General features: G+C 47.2%; 2 protein-coding genes across 6 annotated transcripts in view; both read right to left on the bottom strand.

Moving 5' to 3' along the window:
• Positions 1–3,993, bottom strand: part of Prc1 (protein regulator of cytokinesis 1) — a 22,055-nt gene extending 18,062 nt beyond the window's left edge. For all 5 annotated transcript variants that reach the window (XM_041654197.1, XM_041654214.1, XM_041654190.1 and 2 more), the window contains exons 1-2: positions 3,853–3,993; positions 341–473 (exon numbers count right to left, since the gene is read on the bottom strand). In XM_041654197.1, the coding sequence (XP_041510131.1) occupies positions 341–473; positions 3,853–3,863 (144 nt within the window). In that variant the 5' untranslated portion in view covers positions 3,864–3,993. The remainder of the gene's footprint in view (positions 1–340; positions 474–3,852) is intronic.
• Positions 3,994–6,542: 2,549 nt separating this feature from the next.
• Vps33b (VPS33B late endosome and lysosome associated) overlaps positions 6,543–20,719 on the bottom strand; it is a 19,270-nt gene continuing 5,093 nt past the window's right edge. The window contains exons 5-23 of the mRNA XM_041649198.1: positions 20,494–20,561; positions 17,982–18,027; positions 14,792–14,886; positions 13,987–14,091; positions 13,532–13,628; positions 13,271–13,348; positions 13,016–13,089; positions 12,546–12,632; positions 12,361–12,451; positions 12,063–12,137; positions 11,787–11,851; positions 11,618–11,672; positions 10,645–10,691; positions 10,141–10,273; positions 9,202–9,275; positions 7,733–7,834; positions 7,480–7,555; positions 7,252–7,368; positions 6,543–6,910 (exon numbers count right to left, since the gene is read on the bottom strand). Coding sequence (XP_041505132.1) covers positions 6,831–6,910; positions 7,252–7,368; positions 7,480–7,555; positions 7,733–7,834; positions 9,202–9,275; positions 10,141–10,273; positions 10,645–10,691; positions 11,618–11,672; positions 11,787–11,851; positions 12,063–12,137; positions 12,361–12,451; positions 12,546–12,632; positions 13,016–13,089; positions 13,271–13,348; positions 13,532–13,628; positions 13,987–14,091; positions 14,792–14,886; positions 17,982–18,027; positions 20,494–20,561 — 1,565 coding nt within the window. The 3' untranslated portion in view covers positions 6,543–6,830. The remainder of the gene's footprint in view (positions 6,911–7,251; positions 7,369–7,479; positions 7,556–7,732; positions 7,835–9,201; positions 9,276–10,140; positions 10,274–10,644; positions 10,692–11,617; positions 11,673–11,786; positions 11,852–12,062; positions 12,138–12,360; positions 12,452–12,545; positions 12,633–13,015; positions 13,090–13,270; positions 13,349–13,531; positions 13,629–13,986; positions 14,092–14,791; positions 14,887–17,981; positions 18,028–20,493; positions 20,562–20,719) is intronic.

The raw sequence follows: 20,719 nt of genomic DNA on the forward strand, positions 1-20,719 counted from the left end.
AATAAACAAAACCAGGAAAAGCCTGTGATATCCTAGTATGAATGACCAGATTTTTTATTAATCATTATGTGTGCTCATGATGTGGGGTTGAGGAATGCAAATGCTGTGGAACGCATATGAAGGAGGAAAGACAACTTTACAGACTCACTTCTCCCCTAATACCCTATATGGGTTCTGATGAATGAGGCCAGGTCTTCAGGCTTGTATCTGAGTTTCAGGCACCTTTACCTATTTACTAAGCCACCTCGCCAACTCCCCCAAATATCAGTCCATCTGCTATCTCAAATAAGAGCAACATCCCTACCTGTCTCACCGCAGAAACCAGTGCCACGCAACTCACCTTGATGTGCTTCTTCACAACCTCAGTTCTTTGTAATCGCTGCTCCTCTGGAATCCCAATTAATTCCCATATTTCCCGAAGGTGAGTCAGAGCTCTCTGGAGACATACGATAGACTCCTCTGCTAGCACCTCACTGAAAGATCAATAGAAGACCATTCTGCTTATATAGCTAGCAGCACCGCCTCAAAACTAAAAGCACTATTTTCAGGAGCTAAATTGAGTAATTTCCCAGTGGCCTTGAGAAATGAAATGAAATCAGTGTAAGGATACTAGTTTAATAAGCCCATGGCCATTCTCTGTGCCCTCAATGCCACAGAAGCAAAATGGTTATATTCATTCTTTTTTTTTTTTTTTTTTTTTTTTGGTTTTTTGAGACAGGGTTTCTCTGTGGCTTAGGAGCCTGTCCTGGAACTAGCTCTGTAGACCAGGCTGGTCTCGAACTCACAGAGATCAGCCTGCCTCTGCCTCCCAAGTGCTGGGATTAAAGGCGTGCGCCACCATCACCCAGCGGTTATATTCATTCTTAATAAGACCCAATGACTTTGATCTGTGACTCTATTTTTGGCAGTATAATACTGAATTACAAATGCTTTTATAAAAGAAAAACCAAACAAAATGTCAGTAAAATAAACCCCTAACATAAGAGCTTACACATAAACTGGGTGGTGGTGGTACATGCTTTTAATCCCAGCACCTGGGAGGCAGAGGCAGGCCTCTGTGAGTTCAAGTTCAAGGTCAGCCTGGTCTACAGAGTGAGTTCCAGGACAGCTGGGGCCACACAGAGAATCTCAGTCTTGAAAAACAAAACAAACAAAAAGGGGGCAACAAATATTGGTGAGAAACTAGACGCTTATATACTGCTTGTGGAATGCAAGATGATATAGTCACATTGGTGTAAAATCTAGTAGTTTCTCATCAGTTATCATACAACCCAACAATTCCACTACTAGGATTTATCCAAGACAAGTGAAAAGGTGTTCACATAAAATTTGTAAAAAGGGGGGGGGGCGTGATTACGCCACCTTAAGCCCAGCACCCCTGAAGTGGCTCAGAACTGAACTCCAGATGAGCTCTTCTGGGCTCCCCAGGCACAGCTGCACTCACATGGACATACCCACACACCCATGTACACATTGTTAAAAGTAAATCTTAAAATCTTCTGAGGGCTATTCATGACTCAATGGTGTCTCCAGTGTGGGCTTCAGACAAGAGTGCACAGTGCCTTTGGGAAGTCCCAGGGGCACAGTGGAAGGGTTCATATTAGCCACGTCACCATGCTCATCGCACCAAGTTTCCAAATAAGTTGATAAGTGACTGATGTCCCACGCTGAGCCTATGTTCAAGTTCCTTGGCCACCACATCTCAAAGAAGTGAGGTTTCATCAAGTTTAGTGCAGATTAAGTTAAAGACATGGTAGCTGGGAAGAATCAGCTCATTCCTGATGGCTACAGGGTCAAGTCAAATACTGTAGTCTCCTGGATAAGTGGCAGACCTGCAGTCCTGAGGTGTGTGTTCTATACTTCACCAAACCATTTTCATAATAAATCTCACATCCAGTTTTAAATATTTTTTAAGCTGGGCCTGGTGGTGCACATGTTTGATCCCAGCACTCAGGAGGCAGAGGCAGGCGGTTCGAGGCCAGCCTGGTCTACGGAACAAGTTCTTGGACAGCCAGTGCTACAGAGAAACCCTTTCTCAAAGAACAAAACCTTTAAAGAGTGCACCACTCACTGCTGCTCTTCCAGAGTACCCGAGTCTGGTTCTAGACACCTGTACCCAAGTGCAAACTCCATACACCAGTACACGTAATTTAAAATTAAAAGACCCCCCTTTTAAAAGGGGAGGGGCACATGTGGTTGCACCCAGCACCCAGAAAGCAGAGGCACTTGCATTTCTGTGAGTTAAGGCCACAGGGTAGTGAGTTCCAGGACAGTCAGGGCTGTGCAGAGACCCTGTTTTAAAAGCCTCCCTAAATAAATAAATATAAAATAAAAAATGAAATCTCTTAAAAAAATAACTGAGACCTAAATTAAAAGATCTCAAATCCAATTAAAACCAAGGAAAGCACTGGCCACGCTGTGACCTTCCTACAATCTCAATAAGAGCTTGAAATTTAAAAAAGAACAATCATGCCGGGCGTTGTGGTGCACGCCTTTAATCCCAGCACTTGGGAAGGAGAGGCAGGTGGGCAGGTGGATCTCTGTGAGTTCGAGACCAGTCTGGTCTACAAAGTGAACTTCAAGGCAGCCAGGTCACTTACAGAGAAATCCTGTCTCAACACCCCCCCCCCCCCCAAAAAAAAGATGCCTGAATAACAATACTGAAGCAACACATACATTTTTTGAGAGATGGAATCTCGAATGTTAGTCTGGCATTGAATTCAAATCTCCTGCCTTCATTACCCAAGAGGTAAAGTGGGGGAATAACTGTGCCACCACACCCAGCGTTTGGGCCTCCTATTTGGAGAAGGGATCTTTTTATATAGTGCAGGAGGTCTTGAACTCTCCGGCTTTGGGCGTCTGAAATTTGTTACAGGGGAGAGTTACTACATCCAAATATACTTTGAATACTAGTTTCCTTTAGGGGTTTTACTAGTCTTCATAAAGAGTTTAAGTATAATGTCATTGACATGACACTATCTGGAATCCTTGCCTTGTGCTAAATTTGTATTCAAGATACTGTTTGCATTCTATTTCCATTCTCTTGAGGCCCAAGGGGTAAAAAATATGATCAAAATCAATAACCACGTTACCAAGACTCTTACAAATTACAAAGCCAATAATACAAGCGAATACTAAATCTCACAGTAGTCCACCCACTACTTTCCGAAGGGATTTGTACAGCCTCAGCACAGAGCCCCACACACCCATATTATTTTAGAAATGTCAAAACCGGCAATTCAGCCTCTTGCCCAAAGAATCAGTTCTGGTTCGATTCCCAAGCAGTGCCTGGGAATCTTAAAATGATCCGGAAAACATTCCGTACTTTAGTTTGTTAAAGTGCAAGGAAATCAAGCCATTTTCCAGTTCAAGTTAAACGTTAACATCGACGAGCGGCCACGAAGAAAAACGGTTCACTTAAAACTCGCCGGCTTTTTGAACCGGTCTCGCCACGTAGCCTGGGCTAAGCTCAAGGCAATCTTCGTGGTCCAGCCTCCCGAGCTATGGAATTCCAGGCATTAGACAACTGAGAAGCCAACGCCATGGCACGCTCAGCATTTCCACGGAGCGGCTGCTGAGAAAAGCAGCTGCACCTGAGGCTGCCGAGGAACCGGGAGCTGAGCCCGGGCCTGAGCCGCACCCACCCGGGCCTCCACCCTGCGCCGTCCCGCTCGCGGCTCGCCCAGCTGGTCGCCCGGAACCCCACTGCCCTCCCGGACCCCCGCTGCCCTCTCGAGCCCTGCCGCCAGCGCCCCCAGCGCCCCCAGCCGCAGACGCCGACTGAGCGCAGGCTCTCGAGCCTTGAACCTGACCGCCTCTCAACAGTGGCTCCCTCCCCTGAGAGACCCGCACCTTCTCCTCATGGCGGACGCTCCTGGCAGTCAAGACCCGAGACCCTCCACCTCCTTCACGCGGGTCGGAGGACAGTAACCTCCACAAGCCTCGGACACTCTCAGCTGCGTCTCGCCTCCCTCTCCAGCCGTTGGACCCCCGCGTAATTCAAACTCCGCTCGGAGGCGGAGCCGTCCGACAATTGGTTCCTGTTTCCGCCACTCACGGAGCCCCGCCCCCTGCGACGGGCTCTCTATCCCGGACCCGGAGGCGGTGGCGCCTGGGGATTGCGCCCGGGGCGTGGGAAGCACTTGCAGGGGCGGCGCGGGTTTGGTATACGCATGCGCACACCCGTGTCTTCAGCCCCCTATAGCTGGGCTTCAACTTCAAGGGAGCGGAGGAGCCGGGGAGAGGGGCGGAAGAACGGTGAGGTCACCCCAGCCCCACCCGGCTGCCGCCGTTGGGTTTCAAATTTTTTACTTCCTCAAAAAGATTAGGGAGACTGCCAGAACTGCTCAACAGCTCGCTACTCTCCAACGTTTTAAGAGAAGCGGGGATTAGCAGACCGCTTGCAGAAGAGCAAACCAGGCTTTTGGGCTTGGTACCGTTGAAGACAAGTTTATCACACTTAATCATTGAGACAAACCTGTTAGTAATGATCATCATTATACTGCAGAAGAAACTTGAGAAGACTTGAGTAACTTCCAGAATTTAGGAGGCCGAGGCAGGATAGTGAACCAGTCTGGGCTACATGAGAAAATTAGGGAAGCTTCACGGTTCGAACCTGACCTCGAAGTACTTGTGGTCCTTTTCTCCCCGCTCCCCATTCCCTCATCCCCCCCCCCACCCCCGTCCTTACTTGCTCCCTACCGCACCTGTGCCAGGTGTTGCAGTGATTTACCTAATAGACTGGTGTGGCAGTATCTCTGAAGTCAAGCATTTTGCTTCTCAGATTACAACTTGTAAGTAATTTGTAATTTGCTACTTCCTTTGAAATGATTTGTAGAAGTGTAACTGCTAAACACGCCCAAACGGTTGTTTATTAACTGTGGTCTGCACCGAGCTTTCCTCGGAGTATCCTTATTGGCCACAGCAAGAGTGAATGGCAGTGCGTTTTTAAACCACCTTCTCTGTCTATAGGTCCAAAATCGGCATTGTTTTACACTGAATTATAACTGAAACTGTCTTTTTTTCTATATTGGAGAACTCTACCGTCTATAAAGTCTCATCGTTGCCTTTTCTCTTTTATAATAAATATTTACATTTATAAAATTTGTGTCTATGGGGGTATATGGAGACTAGAGGGCAACTTCCAGGATTCAGTTCTCTCCTTCCACTAGGTGGGTCTCTGACCCTTTACCAGGGGTCAAATGTCAGATATCCTGCATAACAGTAGATAAATTACAGTTATCAAGTAACAACGAAATATTTTTCTTCAAGTAACAACGAAATATTTTTCTTTGATTTTTCGGGACAGGATTTCTCTGTGTAACAGTCCTAGCTGTCCTCGAACTCAGAGATCTGCCTGCCTCTGCCTCCCAAGAACTGGATGGAATTAAAGGCCCCTGCTACCACCATCTGGCTGCAACAAAGTAATGTTATCCCTGGGGTCAGCCCTGCCTGAGGAACTGTAAAAGGGTCGCAGCATTAGAAGGTTGAGAACTTCTGCTCTAGGAACTCCCTTTGGGTTGTCCGGCACCACCTCCCTGGCCATCACTTGCTTTTTTTCTTTAAAAGAAAACCACAGCAGGACTAGGCAAGGTGCTGCACAGCTCTGATCTACGTACACACAGGGCAGAGGCAAGTGGAGCTCTGTGAGCTAAGAGGCCGGCCAGAGTAAGATTGGCTGTGTCAACAAATAAACAAAAACTTGTTTCACCTCTAGAACCAATATTTTTTGTTTGCTTTGTTTTTCAACATAGGGTTTCTCTGTGTAATAGTCCTAGCTGTCCTGGAACTCTCAGAGACCTGCCTGCTTTTGCCTCCCAACAGCTGGGATTAAAAGAGCAAGCCACTGCCCAGCCTAGAACCGTGTTTTATTTATTGCTGGTGATTTTGGTCTGTTTTTGGTCTGTTTTCTGAGCGCTACTGAGTGCTACAAAGTCTTTTTTGTTTTCCTGAGACAAGGTCTTATTTTGTAGTCCAGGATGGTATGAAACTCACTACGAAGCCCAAGTTGATTTTGAACTTGAGTGATCCTCCTGCCTCAGCCTCTCAAGTGCTGGGGATTATAGAAAGCCACCATGCTGGTGCATCAGAAAGATACCTTTCTTACTTTCAGAAAACAAAACATTTGATTTACTAGGCACAGTAATACAAACCTGTAATCAGAATACTTGAGAGGCAGGAAGATCACCGCAAGTTTAAGTCTAGCCTGGTTTATATCAGTTTAGGCTAGCAAGTGACCATGTCTCAAAAAAGTAACAAAAACCAAAACAAACGAAGAGTGTCTCTTTAAGTTAGAGCAATAATAAACTTGTTTTCAGAAAAGCGTAATGAACCACAAAATCTTAGAAATGGAAAGTTATTTATTTGCTGACCAGAGTCCACCTCGTCCATTTATACTTGAGGAAACTCTGGTGCAGAGCAAGCTGTTTGACTGTTACTAGGAAGAACTGAAGGGGCCCCAGAGTCCAGGCCATAAAGCATGAAAAGCCCTCAGGACAGTCAACCGTGTAAAGAAGAGAGTGTTGGGGACTACAAAGATGCTGTGCTTGAGAACAGGGGCTTTATTTACAATAATACTCAAACAGGATTTAGCAAAGGATACCTCTCCTCATTCCTTAGCAGCATGGGCTAGACTTCATGAACAAAAGAATATCCTGGGGGACAGGACATGAATTCTCTCCTCAGACATATTCTCCAAAGCCCGAACTTAGTTCCAAAGTCCCCAGCTCTGAGCAGTCTGACCAGGGGATTTTTCTAGCAGGTGAACTCAAACACCAGCATCCCATTGGGGTCCACAATCAGGAATGACTTCAACACTGGCCAGGTAAACTTCAGGCTTTCATCTCACTCATGGCTTCCATGAGGCGAGCACTGTTTGTAACAGCTGTTGTCAGAAAGATGAATCTGTACCCTAAGAGTCAAGACAAGCAGCAGAAGTGACTAAACACAGATCTTAGGTCCCAACAGAGCAAGTCCACAAGTTCCACAGTGCCCCAGGATCAGAACATAGGTTTACAGGCACAGAAACATCTAGACCCACCTGGGCAACAGAGTAAGACTCTATATCAGTAACAATTTCTTGGGTACTATAATGTGCCACGCCTGACGGGTCTGAGCTCCCCTGCCCCCTGCTACAGCAGGCCAAGGGACAGCTATGCAAGTGGTACCACAGCCAGGAGGAAAGCCGTCCTGTGCAGGGACTGTGTCCCCCAGGACCCATGCAGCCCTGCTCTTACCTTTCTATTCTCTTACCTTTCTCTCTGCCCAGAAACCGCAAGGCTGATATCTCCGAGAATGTGCAGCCCCCCAAGAACACTACCAAGATGAGGCGCAGGGACTCACTGGAAGCCTTGTCTTCCTTAGCCATGTCTGTGAAGGTCAGAGTAGAGTCCCATCGTCAGTCACACGCGGGTCCCAAGCACCAGCGCGGTGTCCAGCCTACCCCCCTGCAATCCCTGCGCCACTAACAATGCCACATACCTGTGAAGGCAAACTCAGTGCAGTTTAGCAGCCGCACCACCTCGTCGAGGCCCTGCCAGCTCCGCCGCTCCAGCACCTAGGAAGGTATACACACCAGTTTCAAGTCTGAGAGAAAAGTTTAGGAAAAGGAAAGGAATAGCAGCAAGACTCAGGTTTCTTGTTAGTAACCTGGGAAGTGAACTGGGATCAGCCAAGGACAAGAGGAAGCATAAAGAATGACATAGGAGTGGAAGCAGAAGTGACTCTTTCTCACCTGCTCAATGAGTCGGCAGCTCAGAGGCACATAGGCACCACTGAAGACATAAGCCATGTCTCTGGGCACTTTCAGGTCATACTCCCCGTCCACACGTGGGATCTACGGAGCAAAGGTACTGCATTAGGCAGCTCACAGCTCTGACCTTTTAAAGGTATGAAAAAATAGCACACTGGCCAGGCAATGTTGATGCACGCCTTTAATCCCAGCACTTGGTTCCAATTTTAGTATATGTGCTGCCAAAGCGAGCACAATCCCAGCACTTGGGAGGCAGAGGCAGGTGGACCTCAGTGACTTCAAGGCCAGCCTGGTCCACAGAACTGGTTCCAGGACATCTAGGGCTATTACACAGAGAAACCCTGTCTTGAAAAACCCAAACAGAACAAAATTAAAAAAACAAACAAAAAAAAGTAGCACACCCCAAGTTCACATTTTACCTAGAGGGAGCCAGCAAAGGCTTGACAAGACAAACCATTGCATTAAATACCTGCTTCTTCTTTAAGGGTCCCTCTGCTCCCTGTGAAGGCGCTGGGTGGAGGGCTCTTTTCCAGTTCCTCCCCTTCACAGAGAGCAGGGAGCCCATAATTCTCAGTGTTCCCTAGCACTGCCAGGTGCTTTACATGTTTATTAAACAGTGCTTCTTTACATTTGTTTCATGCTGTAAAGTTACCCAAGGACCTCCATAAAAATACCATTGGCTTAGCAGTTAAGGGCACTTACTGCTCTTACAGAGGACCTGGGTTCAATTCCCAGCACCTACAGGGCAACCCACAACTGCAGTTCGAGGGAATTTAACACTTTCTTCTGGGCGCCACATGCACTGGGCTATATGAAAGAAAACACTCAACACATGTAATAATTTTGTTTGTCTTTTCGAGACAGGGTTTCTCTGTGTAACAGCTCTGGCTGTCCTGAAACTCACTCTGTAGACCAGGCTGGCCTCAAACTCACAGAGATCTGCTTGCCTCTGCCTCCCCAGTGCTGGGATTAAAGGCACCACCTCCCAGCAAATAAAAATAAGGAGATGACTCAGTGGACAAAATCACTTGCTATAAAAGCACGAGGATCTGAGTTCAATTCCCCAGAACCCATGTAAAAGCTGGACCAACAGCACAAGTGCATTTGACCCCAGTGCCCTATGGGGAATTGGGAACAGACAGAATCCCAAAAGATAGTGGGCAAGCTAGATTGTCCTACACAGAGAAAAAACAACCAAGACTTCATCTCAAATGAGGTGGTAGATGAGGACTGACCCTGGGGTTTTCTCTGACCTCTACATGTGCACTACAGCACACATATATCCACACTCATACACATGAATGCATGCACATACACATACACCACACACACACACACACACACACACACGCAAGAATGAAATACAAATGACATACAGGTTAATATGGACTCAAAGGACACTATCAAGAAACAAACAAGAATTGTTTCCCATCCAGCCTTGTTTCACATACCAAATTTAGTTTTTTGCTGATGGCACGAAAGTTGCTCCTCTTGGCCAGAGAACTGAAGGCATCCGTGATCTTTCCTGGGGAAGAAATCTGTGCTGGGTTCTATCTAACAGCTACAGATTCACGACACCATCAAGGGTAAAAAGGATATACTAACACCCCGTGCGATCTTTCCTGCCACTGAACCCGTTCCCTACAGTTCCCTGGAACTGACCAGGGCATTCAGCAGAACTCTCCTCCTCTACTGCTTCTCTTCTACAGAGTACCAGCTGCCCACTCAATGTAGCATACACGATGACCTTAATTTCTAGGGCAGGCATCAACTTCAGAATAAAATCAACCTAATGTACTGAGGAACTGTGAACAGGTCAATTTCCCTAAGCTTCAATTCCTTTAGAAGAAAAACAAGGAAAAACCCACTTTCCTTGTGGAGGATTAAGAGAGAACACATGTCAAGTCAGCACATGCTAAGTTTGTGTGGTGGTTTGAATGTAATTGGTGCCCATGAGTTCACAGGGAGTGGCACTATTAGGAGGTGTAGCTTTGTTGGAGTAGATATGACCTTGTTGGAAGAAGTGTGGCACTGTGGGGGTGGGCTCTGGGGTTTCCTATGCTCAGGATACCAAGCATCTCAGTCGACTTCCTGTTTGCCTGCAAGACCATGTCTACCTGCATGCTGCCATGCTCCCTGCCATGATAATGAACTGAACCTCTGAAACTGTATATAAGCCACACCAATAAATGTTTTCCTTTATAAGAGTTGCTGTGGTTATGGTGTCTCTTCACAGCAAAAGCTAAGTCAGTATACAGTATATGGAAACTACTCTTACTAGCAGAAGTAGTAACTACAATGAAATCATCCCTCCCAGTCCTCTCCAACTCGAGAGCTCCACCTCTTGGAGAAAAGGAGCAGTTCCCCAAGGCGGGGCGATAGAGACTCACCTGCAGCCTTGTCAGTCACGAGCTTGCTGACTTTATTCTCCACGGCTGTGAGGGTGTCCCCCGGAGCCTGCTCTGTTAGAAGCCCAGCACGACGAAGATTGGAAAAGGTTAGCAGGTGCTCAGGGCCATAGCTCTAAAGGAAATTTGAAGTCCGTTATTTACCGAGTGCTCACAACCAACCAGTACTGTTAGTGATACAGCGGGGAGGAGGCCACAGCTATGCTCTGCAGAGCCCACTGTGTGTAGCCATAGAGCTCGTGCACGCAGCAATAACAAAGAAGCAGAAAAAGTAGCAGAAAATGTTTTGTTTTGTTTTTCAAGACATGTTCACTCTGTGTAGTCCTGGCTGTTCTGGAAATCACTCTGTACACCAGGCTGGCCTCAAATGCAGAGATCCTCCTGCCTCTGCCTCCCGAGTGCTGGGATCAAAGGTTGTGCACCACCACTTCTCAGCATTAGATACAACTTTAGATGGAAAGGGAAATTATATCCTCCCAGCCTTACCTGCAGATACTGTGTTTTCAGGGATCTGTAATCCTTGGGGATCAAACCTAGGAGTATGTAAAAGAAGGCAGGTATGTTAGAAAAAAAAAAAAAAAGTCTGGCTGAGGACCCCCAAACCAATCAAACAACACCATAACCAAGAAGCAGGACTGTGATACCCTTGCTTAGGACGTAGCTGATTCCAAATGGACAGCTTAATTTAATTTGCTTAGTAAAGGTGAAGCCAGTATCCTGGTCTAAGGAAGATCTCTGAGCCACAGGAGCTGAGGAAGGCATACTGAACAATCATCATTGCCAATCACATGGGGGGAACCTGAAAGCTGTGATAGGAGGAAGGTGGGACTTCCTGTGCATTCTGGCTAAGCGACAGGTATCAGAACTGAGTTACAGCTATCAAGACAGAAGCTGGGCTTCCAATCACAAGGAAGGAGACCTAGAGGCAGAATGTGTCTCTGGGTAGAGAGCAGCATGGCTCACTGAGCACTGAAACGGTCAACAGTATGAACATGTTGCCATGAACAGCTGTAGAATTGGGGCCTTTATGGAAGTACATATTTTATTTTTTAAAAAGTTTTCCCGGGCCGGGCGATGGTGACACACGCCTTTAATCCCAGCACTCGGGAGGCAGAGGCAGGCAGATCTCTGTGAGTTCGAGACCAGCCTGGTCTACAGAGCTAGTTCCAGGACAGGCTTCAAAGCCACAGAGAAACCCTGTCTTGAAAAACCAAAAAAAAAAAAAAAAAAAAAAAAAAGAGTTTTCCCAGTCCTAGAGAGTAGTTTTACCAGGAAGTCTTACTGAAGCCAGGTCAAATAGACCGAGGAGGGAAATGCCACTGCAAGCCTATGACGGGCATCATGGAGTGGACTGAAGGTGGTCTAGTTAGAGCTGGACATTAAGTTCCCCTATGACCCAAAACAAAATCAGTTCTTTTGTTTCTGAGAGATATTTCTCAATTTGACCTTTTGGGCTCACCGTTCTCAGTGATGGACAGAAGGCACATGAGGCGAAGGCTCTCTATAGGTGACACCTGGACAGGAAGGGTCAGGAGGACAGACGTCTCAGGATGCGTGTTCTTCTCTTTCTTCTGTTTAGGCCACCCCACCTCTAAGCCCACCCGCAGCCTCCCAGCACACACGCTCACCTGACGGTCTATGTGTTCTTCGATGTAGCTGGTACTCTCTCGGATGTTGAAGCCCTCCAGCAGTGCTGTGAGAGGTCAGAAACAGCCTGTCACTGGGGATCAGCTGGCTAAGATCTGTCTGTCTCCTTATCTTTCTCCATCCTTGGGTGGGGCTAGGGGACCCCAGTATTCTACATAGGCAGCACTGGCAGCTGGAGAGACTAGAAAGCATCTTTTTGGGGGGCTGGGAGCTAGAGGGGTAGGAGCAGAAGAACCTGGTGAGGCTCCTGCAGTTACCGTGCTCAGTCTTGATTAGCTCCTGGAAGTCCTGCTTGGTCTTCTTCTTCATGATCGACTCACAGGCCCCAATGTCTGCAGGAAGGACAAAAACTGATCTTGCTGGTTCTAGAAGGATAATCTTTGACTGCCAGAACAAAAACTTCATAAAGGAAAATCCATAAGCCCTTTTTTCTATTTGAAACCAAATGAGACTACCTGCCAAGAGCACAGCTATCTTGGAGGAAGGTAATGGCCTTCAGCAGCATCCCCCTGGAGGACACACATCACCTTCCCTTACCCCCAGGCTAGCACCTACGGAGACTCAGCAGGCGATGCTCCTGTTTTAGTCCCTTGAGCTCTTGGGACACGAAGTTCTTCATCTGCTTTATGTCCATGCCTCTCCGGCGCTGTGGAGATGTCACCATAGGTCAGCACCCCAAGAAACCTCCATTCTCTCTCAGACACAGGAGGCCAACAGAGGAACAGGGCTTGGGGCCTTACATCATACTGGGCCTGCAAGTTCCGGGCCTTCTGGCTCAAGAAGCCAAAGACATTGGAGAAGTGCTCGTTACGGATCTCATTGAACACCTGTGAGAGAACAAGACAGGAACCATTTACAATGTCAGAACTGTACCAGGCCCCAGCCTGCCTCGTGAGTACAATAACAACACAGGAAGTGCTGCACTAGTCAAAGTATGACCGGAGTCGAGCTGGTGTTAGAAAGTGGGTATCGGATCCATCTACTATGGTCTGGATCTACTCTTTGGGGCTTTTTATTTATTTCTGGATTTTGAGACAGAGTCATATGTAGCTGAAGCTGGCCTTGAACTCTTGTTTCATCTTCCCAATGAGCCAACTGTAATGCCTGGTTTGAATCTGATCCTAATTGATGGGGAAACCTCCCAGGGATTTGGACCCCAGCCTTGTGCAGCAGTGGTCCTGGGTAAGTACCATTATACCTGTACCCTCACCTTGTCCTCAGCATTGAGTAGCACCTTCAGGCTCTTGTCAGAAGATGTGACTTCTGGGCCAAAGTCGACACTCCCTGTGAGGGCAGAGGGGACAGCTATTAAGAACTCCACTGAGGCCTTCTCCTACTCATTGCTGACCTCTGTTAATGGTCTCCTATCGTCTCCCGTCTCCCCTACAAGTACTGCCCTACTATGGGAGCCACCAGAGGCTGGGGTCATCCCCTTTGTCAAGATGCAGAGGATCACAGCACTCACCGCACTTGATTCGGAAGGTGTCATCCACCAAGCCCTCGTAAACCACTTGGGAGCAAAGTGCTGTCACAAAGTCCATGTCTGAAACCAAGACCCAGCTGTGAAGAGTCCCCAGACTTCTATTCAGTTCGCTCAACAGCAGCTCAAGGACTTCTCACAGGTGCCATGTTCACAACCCATATGGAGATTCACAGCCTGACCTTCACGACCCAACCGTGCCAGCACACGGATTCCAGAGACGGTAGAGTGCTGGGCAACACCTACCTCTGTCTAGGAGAAAGATGTGTCCAATTTCTGGTCTTCGACCTTTGGTTTCACTGTCCTCCTCCTCCTCCAATTTCCTCCACAGATCACACGACATCTACCAGAGCCCAAGACAACCTCAGTTTTGTGTCCTGGTCTCCAGAAGCCCCATTCTTACAGAGGACAGTCTCCTCCATACTGTCATGTCCCCAAGAAGGGAGTTAACTGTGAGGAATACAAACCTATTCTCCCATTTGTTTCTATCCTCCCACACCATGGGGGAGCGGGGGAAGATGCTCTCCTGCCCCAAAGAAAGAGATTTAGGAATGTGACCCAGAAGCTGTTGGCCATGCAGACTTTCCTCTTAAGGAAACCAGCCTGGGGCATAAGAGCAAGAGAATGAAGATTCCTATGCCACAGATATCCAGGGTAACCTTTGCTGGGTGAAGGAAACAGAAGAGTGCTCACGCTCTTACCTTGGCACACCTGCCAATGCCATAGCAGTTAGGGAAGGGTCCATAGAGCGTACTGAGAAGGTGCAAGGCCTGGGCCACAGTATTGATCCAACGCTGATCACCTTCCTGCAGCGGCCACATGGGCCAAATACCCATGTCAACTCATCTGATACAGTGGAAAATGGCTAGCCTAGATCCCCTGGAGCGGGATGGCAGTGTCTGGGGAATGCCTGAGAAGTTCATTTTATGGACCCCTGTGAGAGTTAACCCTGACAGTCAACCTGATGGAGCGGAAAGCACTAGGAGAGTGGCTGTACCCGTGAGGGAGTCTCCAGAGTAACGCTAATCCTGGCTGTATCCGTGAGGGTGTCTCCACAGTAAGGCTACCATCTAGCTGTACCTGTGAGGGTGTCTCCAGAGAGGACTGACTGCAGGGTAAGACTGGCTGAGGGGAACAACCATCTATGACCAAGTAAGTCCCCAGGCAGGGTAAGGGAAGAGAAGGAGAACGGCTGCTAGTGCAGGTTCTCGCTCTCTCTGGCCATCATGAGTTGCTCTGCTGTGCCCTCAGACACCATCAACTGAAATCCCTGACATCAAGAGTGAAAGCAATAAATCCTTCTTCCTGTAAGAGGCCTTCTCAGGTGTCAGAGCACAGCAATAGCTAACAGAGTCCTGACAGACGTTCTATCCAGGACAACCTGCAGCCTTCAACTGTGAAATCACTGTCCCACACGACAATTATAAGGGATGGAAAAAATGTCAATATTTCTAGTCCACTGGACCCCATAAACCTTAATACCAAGATTCCAGGGCCCTGCATTACCAGGAAGTAATCCCTGAAAAATTCCGGCAGCTCCATGCTCAGCAGATCCACATCCAGAGGCAGCAGAGAGAAGGCCCACTCGTCACAGCTCACATCTGTGGGGACAGAGACCATTGGCTTTCAGGCAGATGGTACTTGGTTCCATGCTAAATGAAAATCTGCTATGCTATAGCCATGCAACCAATATTTGAGTGCTTGCTATATGTCTATTATTATTATTATTGGTTTTTTCGAGACAAGGTTTCTCTGTAGCTTTGGTGCCTGTCCTGGAACTAGCTCTTGTAGACCAGCCTGGCCTTGAACTCACAGAGATCTGCCTGCCTCTGCCTCCCGAGTACTGAGATAAAAGACATGAACCACCACTGCCCAGCTTATATGTCAATTAGTACAGTTAGTACTAGAGACTCAGAGTAAGAAACTGTTTGCTTTTAAGGAGTGTCTAATGCTGTCATAGAAGGAGACATGTATACAGCAGCTCACAGTGCAATGTTGCAAGTGGTGGTTTATACTAAGGGGCCAAACACAAGTGTTAAGAAAACACACATCTGGTGCTGGAGAGATGGCTCAGCGATTAAGAGCACTGCCTGCTCTTCCAAAGGTCCTGAGTTCAATTCCCAGCAACCACATGGTGGCTCACAACCATCTGTAATGAGATCTGGTGCCCTCTTCTGGCCTGCAGGCATGCATGGAGGCAGAATACTGAGAATATTATACACATAATAAATTTTTAAAAAACCACACATCTGCATTTGTGATTCAGCAGCTAATACCGAAATGCACCTACATGGAGGACTACATTAAGCACTGGGGAGACAGTGAACAAAATGGGCTCCCTCCCAATCCTGTGGAATGGACAAATGCAGCAGACAAATTATGATACAATATTTATTACAGTTGTAGGCCCCAAAAGGGCTTGTGGTGTAGAATACACGCTTTACACAGATGAGCCCCTGGGTTCTAGTCCCATCACAAAACAAATCGGGAAAACTATGAGCACAAATATTCCAGGGACTAACCACAACTAAGGGTAAAGGAATGACTTCCTGGCTCACCTAGACTACAGAGTGAGTGCAAAGGCAGCATATGTAACTCAGCGAAACTTTGACTCAATATAAGAAAGTAAAAGAGACCGGTTGTGATGGAGCACACCCTTAATCCCAGGGCTTGAGAGGCAGAGGCAGGCAGATCTGAGTTCAAGGCCAGCTAGTGATACATAGAGAGACACTTGCCACCAAAAAAATAAATAAAAAATAAAAAAGGAGCCACAATATAGCTCAGTGGTAGAGCACTTGCCTAGCATATGCAAGGCCCTTTATACAACACCCCGTACTTCAAATAATAAGTAAAGCCAAGGGCTGGAGAGATGGCTCAGTGGTTAAGAGCATTGCCTGCTCTTCCAAAGGTCCTGAGTTCAATTCCCAGCAACCACATGGTGGCTCACAGCCATCTGTAGAGAGGTCTGGTGCCCTCATCTGGCCTTCAGGCATACAGACAGAATATTGTATACATAATAAATAAATAAATATAAAAAAAAAGAAAAAAAAATAAGTAAAGCCAAATCTGGTGTCACGGGCTTAGACAAGCTACAGGAAAGGAGGCAAGATTACCAGCTCAAGGACTGCCTTAAAGCAGGTGGCATAGGAGAGTTAGCCTGAGACTCTACTTGGTTGTGCTTATCCATAGCTCCCTGGCCCTTATGATAACGCACTCTGCCGTTTAGTTCCTTAGCTTGCATGTCCTGTTCACACACACTCCTCTCCAAACAACGGACCCTCAGAACATAGCAGCCTCAGAACCCCCTCTAACTTGCACCTGCACTGGACTATACCCACTCCCATCTCTGAACAATATTAGAGGTTTCTCCAACCCTCGTAACAATCAAATTTTGACAGTTTTGTTTGTACCAGGTACAAAGACGGGCTTTATAGAAGGGCTGATCTGGCCTGAACTGCATACTCGAGTGACCTCTTAGAAAAACTCCTTTTTGCCAGCTTATGCTTATGTGTAATTAGGAACGTATAAGACTAAAATTAGACAAATTATGGGAAGAGATATGGGCAATAGAAAAGATAAATATATGACAATGTAGCAATCAAAATGAAGAATCACCCAAACTATGAATCTCTGTTACCAGCCTTTCCTTCCTTCTCTTAGACCCCATAAAAAGAGATGACAGGGGCTGGAGAGATGGCTCAGAGGTTAAGAGCACTGATTGCTCTTCCAGAGGTCCTGAGTTCAATTCCCAGCAACCACATGGTGGCTCACAACCATCTATAATGAAATCTGGTGCCCTCTTCTGGCATACAAACATACATGGAAGGAATGTTGTATATATAATCAATAAATAAATCTTTAAAAAAAAAAAAAAGAGATGACAGGCCAGGTGCAGTGGTGCACACCTTTAATCCCGGCACTTGGGAGGCAGAGGTAAGGGGATCTCTGTGAATCTGAGGCCATGGTATACATAGTGAGTTCTAGGCGAGCTAGGAATATATAGGGACCCTGTCTCAGAAAGAGAGAGAGAGAGAGAGAGCGTGCTCACTAGCCTGGCAACCTTGAGTATTCTCACTCAGGAGCTGGCTGACAATCTTGATGTGTACCTCTCTATAATCCGTACTCTCACTGAACTCCAAATTAAGTTTCCTGGCTTCTTTTGCAGATATATGTCAGCCCTTATTTTCAATCCTTTGGCTAAGGGGCCAAGAAAACATGGGAATACCCTGCCCAGACCCACCAGGAATACCTGATCTACAGAAGGAAATGCCTCCCCAAAGAAGTAACAGTAGAGCTTAGAAACTGAGGAAGACTGGGTGGGGAAAATTCTCAGGGTACAGCACAGCCTAAGCAAGAGGCAAAGCAAGCACAAAGCCCCAGTGATTAGAAGGTAACACATTAAGGAGCCGCACATGAGGCTGAAGGCAGAGAAAGGAGTCAGACTACGGGAGACACAGCAGGCCATGCTGGGGAGTCCGGGGCCACCTGTGTCTGGTGGCAATCTTAGAAGCTGCAGCTGGGCATTCTTTCCTCTGGCCCTAGTCTGCCATGCTGTTCTCATCTGGGTCCTATTCCCAGGAACTTCTCACTAAAGCAACGGGAGTAAGACCCAGAGAAGGGGCTGGGAAGTGGAAACGGGAGTTATTTCTTTCTTCGTGTGCTCTCTCTGCCTTCACTCACATTCAGTTCCTCTCACCTCCATAGACTCCCTCTTCCTCAAGCACCATCTCACATGCATAAAACTGAAAGAGAAAAGTCAATTAGCCGAAGAGAAAATGTGATTAGTAACAACTTTATTCTGTTCTCCCCCTGCTTTTTTTTTCCCTGATGCTAGATGTGATGGTGATATTGATTGTCAACCTGACAGGATTGAGAGGCATCCAAAGATTAGTAAAGCACTCTGCTAGGTGTGTCTGTGGGGGATCTCCAGAGGAGGCTACATCTTGATCTGACCTAACCTAGATCTGACCTCATCAAGGACTTAATCCAGCAATGGATTCAATTTTAAACAGACTAACAGACTGGTGCAACTGTAGAGGGTGGGGACTAGCTAGAGGAAGCAGGAGAATTGGGGGACCCTGTTCACTTCCGGTCTCTCTGCTTTCCGGGTGCCATGAGGTAAACAGCTTTAAACAACAGAAACAGAACTAGTGTGATTAAAGGGTGTGCCTTAAACCCCAGCACTCCAGAGGCACGGGCAAGCGAATCTCTGCATTCGAGGCCAACCTGGTCTACAGGGTAAGTTCCAGGCCAGTCAGGATACACAGAGAAACCCTGTCACAAACAAACAAAACCTAGAACTAGTTAACCATTGACTGAAAACTCTAAAAAATCCAGAACCAAAATAGATCTTCCTTTAAGCTTCCTTGCAGGCTTACCTGTCACAATGATGAAAATCTGAATAGCACACTGGGAATCAGAGCCAGGCCTCAGTGGAGAGTGGGGGCACACACCTGTAATCCCAGCACTCAGGAGAGTGGGGGCACACACCTGTGATCCCAGCACTCAGGAGAGTGGGGGCACACACCTGTGATCCCAGCACTCAGGAGGCTGGGGTAGGAAGACTGAGCTCCCAAGGTCCCAATGAGGAGCAGAAGGAGGGAGAACATGAGCAAAGAAGTCGGGACCACGAGGGGTGCACCCACCCACTGAGACAGTGGAGCTGATCTATTGGGAGCTCACCAAGGCCAGCTGGACTGTGACTGAAAAAGCATGGGATAAAACTGGACTCTCTGAACATGGCGAACAATGAGGGCTGATGAGACGCAAAGGACAATGGCACGGGGTTTTGATCCTGCTTAATGTGCTGGCTTGGTGGGAGCCTAGCCAGTTTGGATGTTCACCTTCCTAGATATGGACGGAGGGGGGAGGACCTATGACTTACCACAGGGCAGAAAACCCTGACTGCTCTTTGGACTGGAGAGGGAGGGGGAAAGGAGTGGGGGGAGGGGGAGAAGGGTGGGAGGAGGGGGAGAAGGGTAGGAGGAGGGAGAGAAGGGTGGGAGGAGGGGGAGGGAAATGGGAGGCTGGGAGGAGGTGGAAACTTGTTTTTTTTTCTCCTTTTCTCAATAAAAAAAAAAAAGTGTGTGTCTGTGTGTGTGTGTGTGTGTGTGTGTGTGTGTGTGTATTACATGAAGAGGGTAAAGGACAAGAGTCCAGGGAAAACCAAAACAAAAATGGTACAGAGAACAGAACAAGGGAGAAAACACTGAGAAGGAACAGAACAGCAGCAGAAAACCAGCGCCTGCACCACTACTACACAGGAGTGTGTTGGCAGGGACACACAACCAGTGCCCATACCACTACTATACCAGAGTATGTGTTGGCAGACCTTGATTAGAACCCCTAGCACCCTATACCATCCCTGCCCCAACTCCCACAAAGAGACAGATTACAAAGGAAGTTATGGATGTCACTTCTTGGTTGTTGTGTTCAAGACAGGGTCTCTGTGTAGCTCTGACTGTCCTGGAATTCACTCTGTAGATCAGGCTGGCCTTGAACTCACAGAGATCCAGTGGCCTCTGCTTCCCAGTACTGGAATTAAAGGCATGTGCCACCACTACCTGGTTAGAAGTCATTTCTTAAAACTCCCAATTCCACAATGCTTTCTTTGGCAGCCGTTTGATGACAGCTCTTTTATTTAGTAATCACAGATACGTAACTTATCCCAGTTCGGTTGTATAATAGTTTCCTCTGAGACTGAAACTCAGTCTTCCAGGGAAGCTCTTTAAAACATCAAGTAAACAACAAAACAGCTTGAGGAAGTCCCTGAAACTAACCAGATTCACTAAGCCCCTCCCTCCCAAGAGTATAGATATAATAAAAACTACCTTGAGTCAGTCTTAGCCAAGCCCAGCTTCTTGGAAGAAACAGAGACCAACTGAGCCACTTGAAATCAACACTTTCCAACTCATTGTGCTGCCTGCAGACTGTAGTACAGTCCAGGTTTTTAGCTTTTGTGACTGTCACTCATACTAGGGATGAGATTTGGTAGATATGCACCTGTCATTGAGTCATTTCTGTTCCTGTAAATAATCCCTTCCATTTTCCTGTAAATAACCCCAATAAAACTCATTGGTTCACCAAGGTGAACTTCAGTCTGTCCTCAGTTCCCTGTCTGGGGTGAGTAGATGTTTGTTCATATCTCCCCAACAAGCAATCCTCCTGGTTCACTCTCACAGCCCCCCTCTTCTAGGATCCAAACTCACCTTCTGAGGAGTTAAGATGACTTTATATTTTCTAATTCGACCGGCCAGTTTGTCAGCATTGACAAGATCTACAAAGAGAAGGAGTGCAGCACAGCAAGCCATGGGCCATCTGTTAGACAGGAAACAAGAAAGCAGAACTTCCTCCCCTTCCTAATACCCCCTTCCTGCCCTTCCCCGCTAAGATCTTGTTTTTTAACACAGGCTAGCCTCTACTTGGGTTCTTTCT

The sequence above is a fragment of the Microtus oregoni genome, unplaced genomic scaffold (assembly GCF_018167655.1).
Source record: "Microtus oregoni isolate MIOR12 unplaced genomic scaffold, Mior012 000000F_ref0000247, whole genome shotgun sequence".
NCBI lineage: Eukaryota > Metazoa > Chordata > Mammalia > Rodentia > Cricetidae > Microtus > Microtus oregoni.